This window comes from Marmota monax, unplaced genomic scaffold (genome assembly GCF_021218885.2).
Source record: "Marmota monax isolate L192 unplaced genomic scaffold, Marmota_monax_Labrador192_F-V1.1 WCK01_AAM20220418_F8-fsc00100, whole genome shotgun sequence".
In the NCBI taxonomy this organism is placed as follows: domain Eukaryota; kingdom Metazoa; phylum Chordata; class Mammalia; order Rodentia; family Sciuridae; genus Marmota; species Marmota monax.
The window spans coordinates 2364589-2379600 of NW_026693872.1; the positions used below are offsets into that span (position 1 = coordinate 2364589).

Genomic DNA, 15012 nt, shown 5'->3' on the forward strand with positions numbered 1-15012 from the left:
GGTGATGAAATCCAATAGGAATCCTCAAGTTAGGCCATTGTCAGTGCTAAAACTTAACCCCTGTGAATGCAGACTCTCCAAATGCTCAGCATTCTTCATGTGCTCCATCTATTGGGGGATTTGGCGGAGCTGTTCCTTAAACATTATCCTGCTGGGAAAAAAATGATCTGTCTAAATGCCAAAGGACAGCATGTCTCTGTAACACCCATTAGCCCAATAAGAGTGCATCTTCTACCCTGCCATTTAACCTCATCACTCACTGTAACTTGAGAGGCCTCGTCAGGATCATGAAATCCACCAGCCCAAAGTTTTCCAGTGAGCAGAGAGGTCACTGGAATGGAGACCTTTTTCCCATGTGCCTAGCTAGAAATTAGCTCATTCGGCAAGTTTTTCCTTATTTTCAGAATGTCCTATTCCCTACTGCTAATCCTTGAAGTTGTTGGGAAAATTAATGGTTCTAGAAAAGCAAGTTAAATTTGAGAGTCTAACATCTGAATTGCTTCTTTAGTAGTAATTCTAACAAAGTCAATAACTCTCTAAAGATTCTTCCAAAATAAGCTGTACATGTAGATAAAAAGCTGAAGGTGCTAGGAGTGAAAGATCCCTTTTTAATTATTAGTTTGGGTACATGGGATCAAATCCAGGACCTCGTGCATGTTAGTACCACTGAGCTACACTTCCCCAAACCCAAGATAACTTTAAGTAAAACACAAAAATATTACAAGCATGTTATAATATCGTGTCACATCAAGTAGATCAGTTACATACATGAGATGGAAACAAATGAGTTTCAAAATACAAATAAATCAACATAAATAAACCTTCAAACAATTCTGATAACTTTTTTTTTTCCCCAAGGGGAGAGGTAGGTGGAGACTGAGAGAAGAGAAAAGCAAGTGCATTAGGGCTTAAATCCCTAAGACAGTATATCAGACGTGGTCACAGGAGACTGCTATTGGTGCATGGGATGGTCCAGCACTCCACAGAGCATTTATACCAGGCCATGCAGTATCAGCTAGAAAAATGTACAGTATGTACATCGGGGCAGACAGCTACAAAGAAGCCTGCATAGAGAACAGACATAGCAGGCTGGATTCTCACTAGATTAGTAGTCCCTCTGCACCACCACCCTCTCCTAGAGCAACAGGCTTCTCACTACCCTATGTTGTTTCTGCAGGAACTACAAGGAACATTCACCTTCTCTCAACACCTCCTGGATGAAACTTGGCCATTTTCATACATACGGACATTCTTGCTGTCATGAGATTTCCAAAAATGTCACTTTGAACTTTGCAAATATGCCTAATAATCTAACATCCTAACATTTTACATTTAAAAACAAAAAGGGTCTTATACTTAAGAACATAGAAAAGAGCCATTCAATGTTACCTAACTGACCTCAATCTCTAAATCTAACTCTTTCAGAGGATTCTCTTTCATACAGCCACTGGGGAGATTCATTCACTAAGTATTTATGTGATCTCAGATTATGTGGCTGCTCATGTCTGCAAAGGTGAGGTGGCCTGCACACGGAGTTCTCAGTCCTTACCATTTTCCTCCTGCCAAAACTATGTCTGAGGGAAGAAGCCCAAAGAATGCAGATGTTTCATCTAACCTGAGCAGCCCTACTCACTGGCTACTAAATACAATTTGATAGTTAAGACTGTACTTTACCAAATGAGTTCCATCAAAGAATGTTGTTCTAAATATGCTAACCACATAATTAAAGTTGGATGATCTTGGGCAAGGCTCTATCACTGTGGACATCAGTTTCCTTTTCTACAAAATAAAGCAGTCCAACCAAGTAATCACTGGATTCCCTCTGGCTCAGAGATGCTGTGCCCAACATGAAGTTGCTACTGCCAAATGGTCTGACATCTCCCATTGAGTTTATGTGCCTCCATCCCACCCTTTATCTCTTATGCACCAAACACACACACACACACACACACACACACACACACACACACACACATTCTTCTTCCTCTTTCTCTCTCCCCTATTATCCATTCAACAATCTTGCTAGGCAATTTGCAAGTAATTCCTACCCACATTCCCACATTTCACCTTACTATGTCTTTGCTTTAAATTTGATACCCAAAAGATTTTTAAATGAAAGAAAAACGACACACATACACCATTGACAAACAAGCCCCACCTTGAGATGATCTCTGTGAGGTCCAGCAGTCTCTTCACAGTCCCAGGCCACAGAAGCAACCATCTGTCATCTCCATGGTCCCGGGGAAAGGTCAATCAGAGTTCCTGCTCTTCAAGTCCAGGCTCTACTGCTTACTCTCTTGGACCTCAAACACCTCATTTTGCTTCTCTGGGCCTCACTTTCCCTAACTGTAAGTTGAGGTAATTGAGATGCAATGAATCCAAAATACCTACCAGTTTTAACATTCCACCCAAGAGCTCTGGAATTGCATTAAATGTAAATGCAAACCCTCACCCAAGACCTCTAGCTGATATTGGCGTTTGCCTACTGACAAACAAAAGTGACTTTTTGCATGATGTTGCATAATCAATAATAATAGCACATCAATAGGGGCTAATACTTCTAATTTGATTGTTTATTTGTTTATTTTCAGGCTAAGGAAGTTGCAGGTATCACCTGCAATGGCCTTTGGAAATCCCATTGCCCTTTTTTTTTTTTTTTTAAAAAAAAAAAAAAAAAAAACAATAGGCTCTAAGTTCAGAAACTTTTTAAAAATAGAAACCACACAATAAAAATATGGAGCCTGAAGTATTGAGAAAATGATTTAGGGATAGTAATACCATATCTCCCAATAAACCTTTCTTTAAAACCAATAATGATAGTAAGAAAGGGTAATATAAAGCAAAAGTAAAATTAAGCCCAGAAAAAGACTCATTTGCCTGGAATCCCTTTCAGCCGTGTAATCGACACAGACAGCAAAGACCCATAATATTCATGTTTCTATTTGCTATCCTCAACTGACACGGTTGGCCGTTTGTTTTGTTTTAAATAAAATGGGGAAGCAACAAATACATTAAATTCGTCTGCAAAAAACCCACATTTGCATGTGGAAAACAAATAAGTGGGTGCCTGAATGGGTGATTAGGCATGCAATTGCCCATCTGCACGGGCCTAGTGTCCCTGCAGGTGTGCGCTGTGCAGGAGCAGAGCATCCGCACAGCAGCCCTCCATGCGTCCACCACAGAGGGCTACAGGTGGGAGGAAGCCAAAATCCTTAGCCCCTGGACTTGTTCTGCACCACCTAGAGCTATGGTCTCAGCTCCCAATCCACCACCCTTTGCATCTTAAAGCTGAAAAACAGGAATACTTTTTAGCATCTTGTTCATTAGGTTTCTGTGAATTCTTTAAATCATAAAGGCATCCTTGATGCATGCTTAATCTTCAATGCATACTTAACCAATATCTGTTGTTTCAACTATTTTATTGGCATGTGTGACCTCTCCTACAGTCTTCACTCCAGCTCCACCAGACTCCTCTTCTTGACATGCATGAGTCAAGCACACTTCAGGTTCAAGGTCTTTGCAACCACTTTTACTCAGCCTGAAGCACTCTTCCTCCCACCCCACTCCAGGTCTCTGGGTTGCTCCCTTGCTTCATTCAGGTCTTAGCTCACATGTACTCTTATCAGCAAGACCTTCTCAGACCAACAAATCAAAATCTGTGTCCTCTTAAACCTTTGTACCTTTAACTTCCTTTATTTTTCTTCTTTTAATAAAGCTCTTATATTTAATCATCAATTTGTCAGATCTTGTTTACAGTTGCTTCTATTCCTAAAATAGTGTCTACTATATAGTAGGTACTCAATAAAGAGTTGATAAATTAATGAGTTGTCATTATTTTTATTTGCAAACCACTATACCAGGGATCTCTTATGGAACAGGGCAGGATTCACACCCTTGATGAGCTTCTATGATACTGTAAAGAAAGAAGACTGAAAATCTGTTTATATGGCAGAGGGAAGGGGCCTGAATGCTCTAGAGGATGCATAAGCAAAGCACACTAATAGAACAGAAAAAAGGAAATCAATGGGGGTAGGGGTTAGAGACAGCCCAAATAACAGAATTCTAGCCAAGCACAGTGATAACACCTGTAATCCCAGTGTCTCAGGAGGCCAAGTCAGAAGGATCACAAGTTCAAGGCTAGCCTCAACAATTTAGGGAGGCCTGAAGCAATTTAGTGAGACCTTGTCTCAAAATAAAAAGGGCTTGGGGATGTGGCTCAGTGGTTAAGTGCCCCTGGTCAATCTCCTGTACCCTCCCCCCAAAAAAGAACAAGAACATAATTCTATGGAACTTTCTTGAAAAGAAACACAGAAATCATCTTCAAAAATATATCTATACAAAAAAGTACTAAGACATTCTAAGTTAAGCTCCTTTCTTTCTTGCATCAATAATGCTAACAGCGATAGAAGATCACCTCAGATAAGTCAGCATGTCAATGTACCAAGTCTATGGAAAAAGGAAGAATCACTTTTCTCCATGAAGTCTTCATTTTAAAAGGGAAATTCCCTCAAGACAGGGAACACATCATACAGGTTTCTGTTATGGTTTAGATATGAGGCATCCCCCCAGAAGCTCATGATGAGATTAGGAGATCTGTGACCTAATCAGTGAATTAACCCATTTGCTGGACAGTAATTTGCAAGGACTACTGTGCTGGGTGGTAACACGGGAAGGTGGGGAATGGCTGAAGAAAGCACATCACTGTGGGCATGCCTTTGGGGTTTAAATTTTGTCTCCCTGGCTCCTCCCTCTCTCCCTCTGCTGCAAACTGCCATGAGGTAAGCAGTTTTCCCTCACCACGCCCTTCCACCAGTGATGCTCTCCCTCTCCTCAGCCCAGAGCAACAGAATCAGCCAACCATGGACTAAACCTCTAAAACAGTGAACCCCAAATTAAATTTTCCCTCCTCCGAGTTTTTTGTTGGGTATTTTGCCCACAGCAACAAAAAGCTGACTTTGGAGTCCAACTTCATATTCCTTCTACCTAAATACCAGCAAGGATGGAGAACTTTGATTCCCTAAAAAGCACATTCCATCTGTGACTTGCTTCGCTTTAAAAATTGTTTTAAAAATTGTTTCTCATACTGTCTTTCTGTTGCTTCCACCCACTCCTCCCAGAATTCATTCTGAGGTCACAAAGAACTGAGTTTTGTCCCTTCCATGTCCACAAGACCACCTCTCCTCCCTCCTCCAGCCCTTTCTCTTTTCCATACCAATGGCTTCTAGTTCCTTCTTCACCCCTAGTTCTGGGTTCTAGTGCCTACATTACTTCTTGCCTCTCCTTCTCTCCCCTTCTCCCACTTTCCCATGACCTGATCCTGAGCTGACCTACTACTCAAGCAATCTGACTCTTTACTGAGCCAAGAATACTGTCTGAGGTTGGAAGGAAGGGTGCAAGGAGTCTGATGGATTCATGGGATAAGACTGATCTAAGCAAAACTCTTGCAAGGTTATCTACCTTTTTGACCTTGACCTTCAACTGCCATTATTGACATAAATTAGAACAGGGCAGATAGTTCCTTGGATGGCAAAGAGCTGACAATCATCCCCTGACCCCACTGTACCTCGAAGACATACAGATTTGAGGAAATACAGTAAGTCATAAACCTTCTTATCCTTCTTACCCAGCTTCTCGCCTCCCACAGCCAGCCTATTTGGGTAAATGCGCAATTGAATATGTAGATTTTAACCAGTCTCTGTATCTAAGAATTGTGTTTTGGACTCCAACTTGCCATGTAACCATGGTCAAGACACTGACAGTCAGTAAATCAAAATGTCCCAGAAGAAAAACAGATCTTTTGATCATCTGGTCTAAGAAGACCTCTTGAGGGCCTTTATTTCACTCCTTCACCCACAAACTTAGCAGACATCACTCTAAGTGATCCTGACTCAATTAGCATGCAGCCTCAGAATCCTTCTCAACAGAGTACCACAAGGAGCTATTGCCAGTACACCTCTGAGCCATGTGAAATGAAATTCAAAGCATGTATTTCTCAGATGAAGAAAACTGGAACCCAAGGATAAACCTTGACCTGTCCATACTTCATAGCTTTAGGAGCAAATCTAAAAGTACACAGGCCCCTTCCCCTGTTCCCCTAAATCACTTTCCCTCCCTTAACTCCCATTTTCTGTGAATATTCCTTGGACTATAAAATGGTGGCTTGCTATCATTTTAAATTGGGTGAGGGACAGATAAAAGGTTTCCAACAAGGGGCAGAGCTTCACAGGAGGCAGTGAGGAAGAGGTGCATCTGAGAGGGCCTGGAGAAGGAGGGTATCTGAAGGAGCCAAGTCAGGGGTGCATTCCAAGGACAAGAATCATGTGCCTAGTAGAAATAGTGCAATAGCTACAAAGAGACCATGGAAGGTAGCGGTGGGGGAGGGGGAGTGGAGAAGACAAGATTGGAGGAGTAACCCAGGACTTTATGAAGTTTTAAGTGGTAATATTTTAAAAGTTAACTTAAAGAACTTAAGACTCAAAATGGGGCGGGGGGTAAGAAAGGAGTGGAAGGAAAAGTAGAGAATATATCTCCATTCTCCATGTGGAAAAAAGCCTTGGCTATAAACGGATTACAGGAACACTTTCATTATGTAAAAGCCTATTTTGTTTTCATGTCATTCTTAGATGACATCATAGAGTGGCTATAGCTGTCTCATACCTTATTATAAATAAATCACTAGCTTCATCATAGAATGAGCCAAGGCCTCAGATTTAAAAGGAAAATATTAGATCATTTTTAATAACTGATATAATTCAAGCCAGTCTCCACTGAAGCAGGACGAGGTGATGTCATCCTCAAGAAGTCCAAGGAGAAACCAAGGAGGGTCAGAGCCGGGCAGATTCGGCAACATGCCACTACAGATGGAAAAGTCACTGGCAGCACCTGTGTAGGGCTGGACCCCTGGACAAGACTGTCTGACCACAGAAACCAACACACTCTTTTAGTGGGATGCCCAAAAGACCTCCAGGAAACAGTTTGTGAATATTTTTTTTTTCTTTTACCCAGAGCTACTTTATTTCCAAATATCAGAAAACATGAACATCTTATGATGTTTGAATTTATGCCTTGGGAGTCATCGAGCTGAATTACACATGTTAAGGCTTTTAGTTATTCAAGAAAACATGAAATCTGGGGTGAGTGATATGCAAATGATTCAAGTCTCTACTCAGCCAAGGGGACAGTGCAAAGTGGAGATACTGAGACAACCACCTGACACAGAAAAGAACAAAGGGTGATTTTCATCAAAGTTAGTGACAGGCGACCAAGAAGATGGAAACCAGGGACATGCACCTTCTTCACATGAAGTCCCATGCTCAACAGGCACTCTCTATATGTTTTGCTGCTTTGTGAGCACAAAAGACTGAGCTAGCCACTTTTTGCCCTGTGTGGTTTTTTTTTTTTGTTTGTTTGTTTGTTTGTTTGTTTTAAGATATAAAAACAGGTTCAAAAACTGATTAAGTGACTTAAGATTATGTAGCTAATATGCCGACTTCCGGCTCTAAGTGCCGTTTGTCATGATGCCTTCATTCAAAGATTCTATTTCTTACTAGACTTTCAGTGAAAATGAAATAATGGAGCTGGGCACAGTGACACATGCCTGTAATCCCAGCAGCTCAGAATGCTGAGGCAGGAGTATCAAAAGTTCAAAGTTGGCTTCAGCAACTTAGCAAGGCTCTAAGCAACTTAGCAAGACCCTGTCTCAAAATAAAATATAAAAAGGGCTATGGATATGGCTCAGTTGTTAAGCATCCCTGGGTTCAATCCCCAGTACGGAAGGAAGGAAGGAAGGAAAGAAGGAAGGAAAGAAGGAAGAAAAGAAACACTCTGAATGCACCAAAAATATAAAAACTATTTGGAGTTGAAAGGTGTCAAAGTAGTGAGTAGTATTGTATCTGGACAGTGAGATTTTTAATGACCAAAGTTGTGCTTTCATTTTGGCTGTAGGGCTACTAATAGCTTGACCATGATTTTTAAGTTTCCCATTTCCATTTTTTTTTTTTTTTTTTTAAGAATATGAAGGTGGACTCTTAGGGAACCTGTCATCTTCCATAAAATGAATTCCTGAGCCTGGTTTTATAAAAAGACTATTTTGGTGGGGGGAAGAGACGGATGCCCTGGAAAAGAAACTTTCTGCAGACAGAAGGTATTGGCGGAGGTTTTATGTCTGATCCCGTCAGCCTCACAGCAATGCTGTATATCAGTTGTCTGTTCCTAATACAAATGTTATTCATAGTCGTGCAGACACACTGTCTGAGCCAAGTAACACTGATTTATGCAACTTTTCAGGACACAGCATGACCCAACAGGAGAAGCAGATCCCTGAAGTATAATGAAAGGGACATCAAGGCTCAAGATGGCATATTTTGACCTATTTTTCCCTAATCTGTTTCTGGGACAGGAAAGGGAATGAGAAAGGAAGCAAACTCATGCCTAAAGGTTGGGCAGACTCATTCCTAAGCAATGTGGTGGGGTGGAAGGGGAAACACTGAGAGGGATCTGAGGAATACTCCCTTTGCTATCTACTGGCTCTGTGGCCCTGGAGAGTCCTCGCCTCTCCAACTCTTAGTGTCTCACCTATACAGTAAAGGGCTCAAGCAAACACTTTCAAGTATCTCCAAACAACTCTAACTGCCAAAGAAAGTAAAAACATATTAGGTAGGGGAGCACAGCATTAATTGAAAACTTGTGTTCTCTCTCTGAAAAGTCATGCCCATTTTGTATTGTATAAATATATTTATATTATCGTTTTTAAATGGAATTTTCCCCCACAAAAAGTGTTCAAGTAACATTGACCCACAGAGGTATGCTAAGTTTATTCAGTAGCTCCAGGTAACTTCTCTCACCTTACCACATCCCATGCAGAATGGATTATCTGGCAGGCAGCCCCTAAGACAGCCGCCTGTAACTCTACCTCTAGGTCGTCATGCCCTTCTGCAACCTCTCCCCTTGGCTATGCACTGGATGTAGTGAAACACTTGTAGCCAAGAGAACAAGGCAGAGAAAAATGCAGCCAAGATTAGGTTATAAAAGGTCTGTGGCTTGCAACTTCAGACTATTCTTGCTCATTAATGTAAGGGAAGCCAGCTATCATGTGAGTTGCCCTACAGACATGGCAAGGAACTGAAGCCCTTAATCCAACTATCTCCAGGGAACTAATCTTGCCAACAATCATATAAGTAAGCTTAGTAGTGAATGTTCCCTCATTTGAGCCTTAAAATGAGACTACAGGTCCAACAACACCTGGACAGCAACTGCCTGAGAAACCCTGAGGCACCCATCTAAGCTGCTCCCACATTCCTGACCTATAGAAACCATGAGTCAATAAATGTTCCCTGTTTCAAGGAGACATGTGTGGGCAAATTTTTTTTTTTTACACAACAATAGATAACTAATATAGCATCAAAGTTGGAAACGTCTATTCTTGGGATCCTTTAATAGCTCCCTACGAACTCTACCATTTTTCATGAGACCCAAGTAGTAGATCATAAGAGATTCAATATCAGAAACTCTTAAAAGAAACCTTGCCCTTAAGAATGTAGACTGTGACATATACTCAGTCATACTCTTCCCATATGGACATGACCATGGATATAATTTCACTGCCTCAAAAAAGTCTGCAAGACACTTTCTATAGCAGCACATGGGTGGGCAACGAGCTAAAAATTGAAGCTCACACAGAGGTGAGATGCTCCTGAACTTTCTAACCATTCTTTCATATCACCAACATGTTTTGAACCTATCCAGACCTAGTGGGCCAGTGGCAGTCCCACCCTGTCACGCACCTGAGCCTGAGCCACAAAGCTTCAGTTCTGAGATCAGATCCCTTCATCCTGGAAACCTTCCAAAGTATCCCCAATCCTTTCTACCCTCCCAGTCCTACATCGAGGCTTTGTGAGATCTGAAGCTATGACCCACTTCCCTAGATCTTCCCAAATTCCTAGCATATGGCCTAAAACACATCTAGTGATTAATAAATGTGTGTTGTGACCAATATCCTCCTCATGTATATTACTTTCTTGTGAGTGTGTCTTTCTCCCCAACTACAAGAGTCTTAGGATCAGGGACTATACCTAATTCACCATGGTGTCCAAAAGATTTTGAGGTTCACTACCCTCCAGACAAACCCTGGAATCAGGGCAGAAAACAAGCATATACTTTATTAACTACGGGTAGATATGTGGCAGTAACTATGAAGGACCCTCCATATACTTAGGTATCAGAGCCCTTCTGCCACATAGTAACCCAATGAGGGAGAACTTGAGAACCCTTCTAATCTCCTAGGGCCATTCCCAAAGTAGAATAGAGGTATCTGTACTGAAATATAAGAATATGGAAGAAACAAGGACAAAAAAAGAGCTAGCTTTACTATTTACTTTCATGAATGGTGAACACAACTTCCTGCAAAAAGTTAGTGAAGAGCCACAGATTCTTGGAGACTAGGTGGGTCACTGCTCAAACCCAGCAAGTCTTCTAATATAAATTTGGAAGCAAATAGAAAAAAAGCAATAAAATCTGGCTAAACAGATGGTCACAAATACCCAGAAGCCACCTGACCAAGTATTTGTAGAGAGCCAAGACATTCACCTCTGTCGGAAGTGACCAATGTTTTGCTTCCGGCAGAAACTAATACCTGATACTTCTCAGGACCAAAGAGGAAATATTAAAACTGAAAGCCCTTGGCAACAGTCAACAGTTGTACCTAGGGATCAACAGAGGGAAATTTCCTTCCTGACTCCCCCTGGGCCAGTCATGCCTGGAGCAGAAGGTGTGATTATCTAACCAAACGAATCAAGAGTCAAACAACCAGACATAGCTTCTCTGGGGTCTCAAGCACTGTGCATCCTTGGTCTCTGGATCCACCTCCTTCAGGCTCCCACTGCCCTCAGGCAAAAACAAATGTGAAAGTCTTTACAATACATAATTATATTTCAACTTTAATTATCATTATCAAACAAGGCTCCAGATCTAGCTGCATTTCAAGACTGAGGATGAGTTAGTGCTCATCCAATCTTGAGGAAGACAGGGTATTGGTATTGGGTTGGGAGGTCAGGGTACAAGAGCATGTGACTATGCACCAGAAGCAGTGTTGGGTAGTTGACTTATCATCTTATTTTTCTTTACATTTAAGATGAATCTTTAAAGAAAAAACTGTGATAACATGTCACATCCAGACCATACTTCATCATTTAGTAGAGAGTTGGGCATCTATGAACACACTTGCTCTAAACATCATGAGAAGCAGGCAAGGCAACGATTACTGCCTGATTCTGAGAAAGGGAAAATGAGAGCAGAGAGATTGTTCTTTACCCCATCCCACCAGTGTCCGCCCTTGTAGGTACTCACAGACTTCCAAAGCCATAATGGTCCCTAAAGTCTCTTCCTGTTCAGTCATTTATTTCACTCACAAAACGAAGCAGTCCAGCCTCACTCGTGCAAACATTCCTATGACTGATCAACAGAGATTCAGCCAATACCTGGTAGAACACCCTCAGGGAAAGGGACATACTACCTGTGGATTTATTCCTTTTATCCATAAAGATGCATGTGCACCTGTTATGTACCAAGCACCCCACTCAACTACAAGGTGAACATGAAATTCTGCCCCTCCACTGCCTGGGTTCTTCAAGCCCATGGTCATGTGTACCCCAGTGTCCTGCCTTTTCATGGGATCATTCCTGCATTTGCTGGGACACCATTTCTGGTCCTCTCAGCATCCTCATGTAGAGCTCAGCAGGCTAATGTCCCTTTCAGAAGGTGAGCATGAACTACAACCTGATACGCTTTGGAGGGCCCTGAGATGGGTAAACAGGGATGCAGAATGTCCATGGTTGTCCACATACAACCTCTCCTCCTCTTAGTAGTACCTGGATATTCCTTGAGGAGCTGCTTGTTCTCCATTGTTTTGTGGCCACGAGGTTCAGGTAGGATTGTCTCAAAATTCAATTCATACTCTATTTCATACATGCCAATTTAAAAAGTCCCATCCGCTTGGCCTCAGTGACTGGTAAGCACTCTACCATATTCTCACAGGATTACTGTAAAGAAGGCTCTCTTTCCCTCAGATAGGAAGGAGGATGCTGATAACCTGGCCTAAAGCAGGCAAATAACTCATGACCATGAGGTACAACATCCTGAGGATGAAGCCGACACACAAAAAAGCCAGCAGAACAAGAATGCAGACAAACAGCAGCCCTGCTCAAGCTGAGCCTGAAGTCTACCTTAGCTCTGGATTGGGCAGTTTCCAGGTGTTCTAAGTTTGCAGGATCATCCATCTACCATGTTCTAGATACCATATTCCCCTTAATATAGTCTGAAGCTGCACTGGCATTTTAGAAGACAAAAGGCCCAAAACTAGCTTACCAACCCAAAAAAAAAAAAAAAAAAAAAACACCACCAAAAGAAAAAAGAAAAAAAAAACCCTCTGGGTCTTTTCTGGCTTGCTTCTGTTAAAGCAATCTCTCCTAGTCTGTCATTACACACTTGAGTTCTTTAAATCTAAGGGCCAGGCTTCATAAATATCACAATTTAATTTTAAACACTGAGAAAACTTAACAGGTGGAACAGCTAACACAGATTCCCATTTCATGCTGAAACCTATGCTAGCGGGACCATGTTTGAGATTTTAACAGATTACAATGTTAAAGAGTCCACGTCAAAGAGCTCCAGCCTTTTATGTTATGTAGATCAGCAGGCCCATGGAAAGTCAGTTGCACATTCATTAAAAAGACAGAGTGACAAAATGCCAACTACAAATTCAGCCACACTTTTAAATGAAGTTACATTTTATCAATCACAACAGCATCTGCTCTGTTTTGAAAAACTACACCACAATAATAATGCCAATGCTTGGGCACAGAGGGTTTGGCCCTCAACATGGAAACCACAGAACTAGAATCCTAAGCGGAAGCCTTAGCCAGAATTCCCCAACTATTTCCCTCAGTTTTCACCACATCTCAGGTGATTGGTGGTCTTTGCCATGTTTGTTTGTTTATTTATTTATTTATTTATTTTTTAAGAATGTGATGTTCTACTCTACCCACTAAACACAGATGTTCCAAGTTGCAAGGGAAAGATAACCTTACCTGGTGGCCCTGTTTTCTTCCTCAGTGAGCACCAAGAGTCACAGTCAGGGCCATGGCAATGGAACTCCACAAGCTCATTGACATAAAAGCTCATCCCCTCTGCTAAGCAAAGCTAGCCTCCCCTACCTCAAAAAGTTGTGAAAGTAAAGTGAGGTCCCAAAAGAGCACACCTTACAAAGGAATAAAGGAATAAACAGAAACAGTAATATTGCTTTCTTTCCTCACATTTGCTCATATCGCTGTTGCCTGACATTTTCATTTTGGTCTCTCAATTTCAAGAACACTTCTTTTCATGCCAAAAGAGAAAGAAAAAAGCAATACAATTACTGGCAACCTAAAATCGCCACTACTCCAGATTTTCCTCCAAATTCTCCACTTGCCACCTTCCAAGAGCTGAGTCTTGCCTTTGCTTTGCCACACATTTTATTAGCATTATTATATCTTGTCTGTTGCCAACAAAATCAATTTTTTAACAGAAGGACATTTTGGTCTTCTCTGCTTCTGAATCCGAGTTACTGGTACCCAAGCTTTACATGAAAACCACTGAATTTTAAAATTCATTAAATCATGCACATTGAAAGAGAAATGTCTTGTTTTCTGTGTAGGACTTACCAACTGAGGAAAAATATCTTCCCTCCAATGAGTGCACAGTGGAAAAAGCACTGGACTGGGGATTGGCGGACTGGATTCTGGCTTCACTTCCAACTCCGAGTCTCCGTGTCCCCACCTGTGGAAAGTGAGAGGAGTGTTTACACATCCCCAGGGTGTTACTGCTTGTGAATTCCCCAGGTGTATGAAGCCTGATTGACCACAGCGACAAAACCAGGCTTGAAGTGCACAACTCTAGTGGCCTACCTCTACGCCTCCTAAACCAAGATCAGTTTCTAGCACTTTCCATTTTAGTATTTTCTCTCAGAATGTTGAGGAAAAAGAAGGGTGGTTCTTCAGCGTTCACATCTCAAGTCTCTTGGAAAAAGAGTTTCATCCCAATAATGGCAGAGAAAGACAGATCTATTAGACACATTTGAGACAAGAAAAAAATAACAAGTATGCCAAATAAAAAGAAATATGAGTTGGAAACAAATTTCTAACTCTGCAACCTCATGACATCTCTAAACTTCAGTCTTCTTGCCTGAAAAATGAGAGCCAGTGAGCCAAAGAGAGCTGGAAAATCTCAACACCTCTTGGTAAGTTCTCATTACAGGTTTTATTTCATTAAGAACTATTACTTCTTTTCTAAGAACTATGCAGTGTATATTCCAGCACACAAGTATTCCAGGGCAGGGGCCTGCTGTAAAATTTCTCCTTTGTGTTCAAAAGGGAAATTCAAATACTAGAAAATCTATCACCCCCATTCTATTGCTGTGATTGGAAACATTTACCCCCTCCTACAATTGCTTCATGTATATCATCTCATTCAGTCTTCAAATCCCTGTTATGTATTCAAAGTTGGGAAAGAGCTTAAAAATGGTACACCTCAACTCTTCCAACTACCAGGAAGAGAACCTAGGAGCCAGGGTAGGGTGGCCATTCAGAGCCCACCATGGGTGGCAGACGGTCTAGGGCTGGATCCACTGGATCTGGTTACTGCCCTTACTTTGAGAGACGACATGAATTAATCAGGCCTTTGACCATATGATGATCAAGTAAGTCTTGGAGCAAAACCAAGACTTATATACCCAGGCCTCTGAACACCTGCATCAACGTTCTCCCAGTACACACCAGGAGCAGAAAGAAATAAAAGAAGGAAAATGAAGTTTAATCAAGATGAGTTTAATCAATTTCCACTGCCTTATCTGCCCTGTTGATTTTCCTCAACACTGGTGGTCTTCAAGAACATCAGAAGTCTCAAGATTATTTCCACTGAGAGGCACAATTTCAAATTTGCTGGGGAGTGGATTTTTAGGAGGCCAAACTTAGTACAATCTCA

At 41.5% G+C, this 15012-nt stretch overlaps 1 protein-coding gene across 17 annotated transcripts in view; it reads right to left on the minus strand.

Moving 5' to 3' along the window:
• Positions 1-15012, minus strand: part of Lpp (LIM domain containing preferred translocation partner in lipoma) — a 663875-nt gene that overhangs the window by 586874 nt on the left and 61989 nt on the right. For 16 of the 17 annotated variants that reach the window (XM_058585075.1, XM_046462626.2, XM_058585070.1 and 13 more), the window contains one exon: positions 13695-13809. Coding sequence is in view for 2 of the 17 variants with exons in the window: in XM_058585066.1 (XP_058441049.1) it covers positions 13695-13809 (115 nt within the window). In the remaining 15 variants the exon portion in view is untranslated. Of the gene's footprint in view, positions 1-2158; positions 2347-13694; positions 13810-15012 lie in introns of those variants that run through there. The other variant, XM_058585068.1, reaches the window with a different exon arrangement.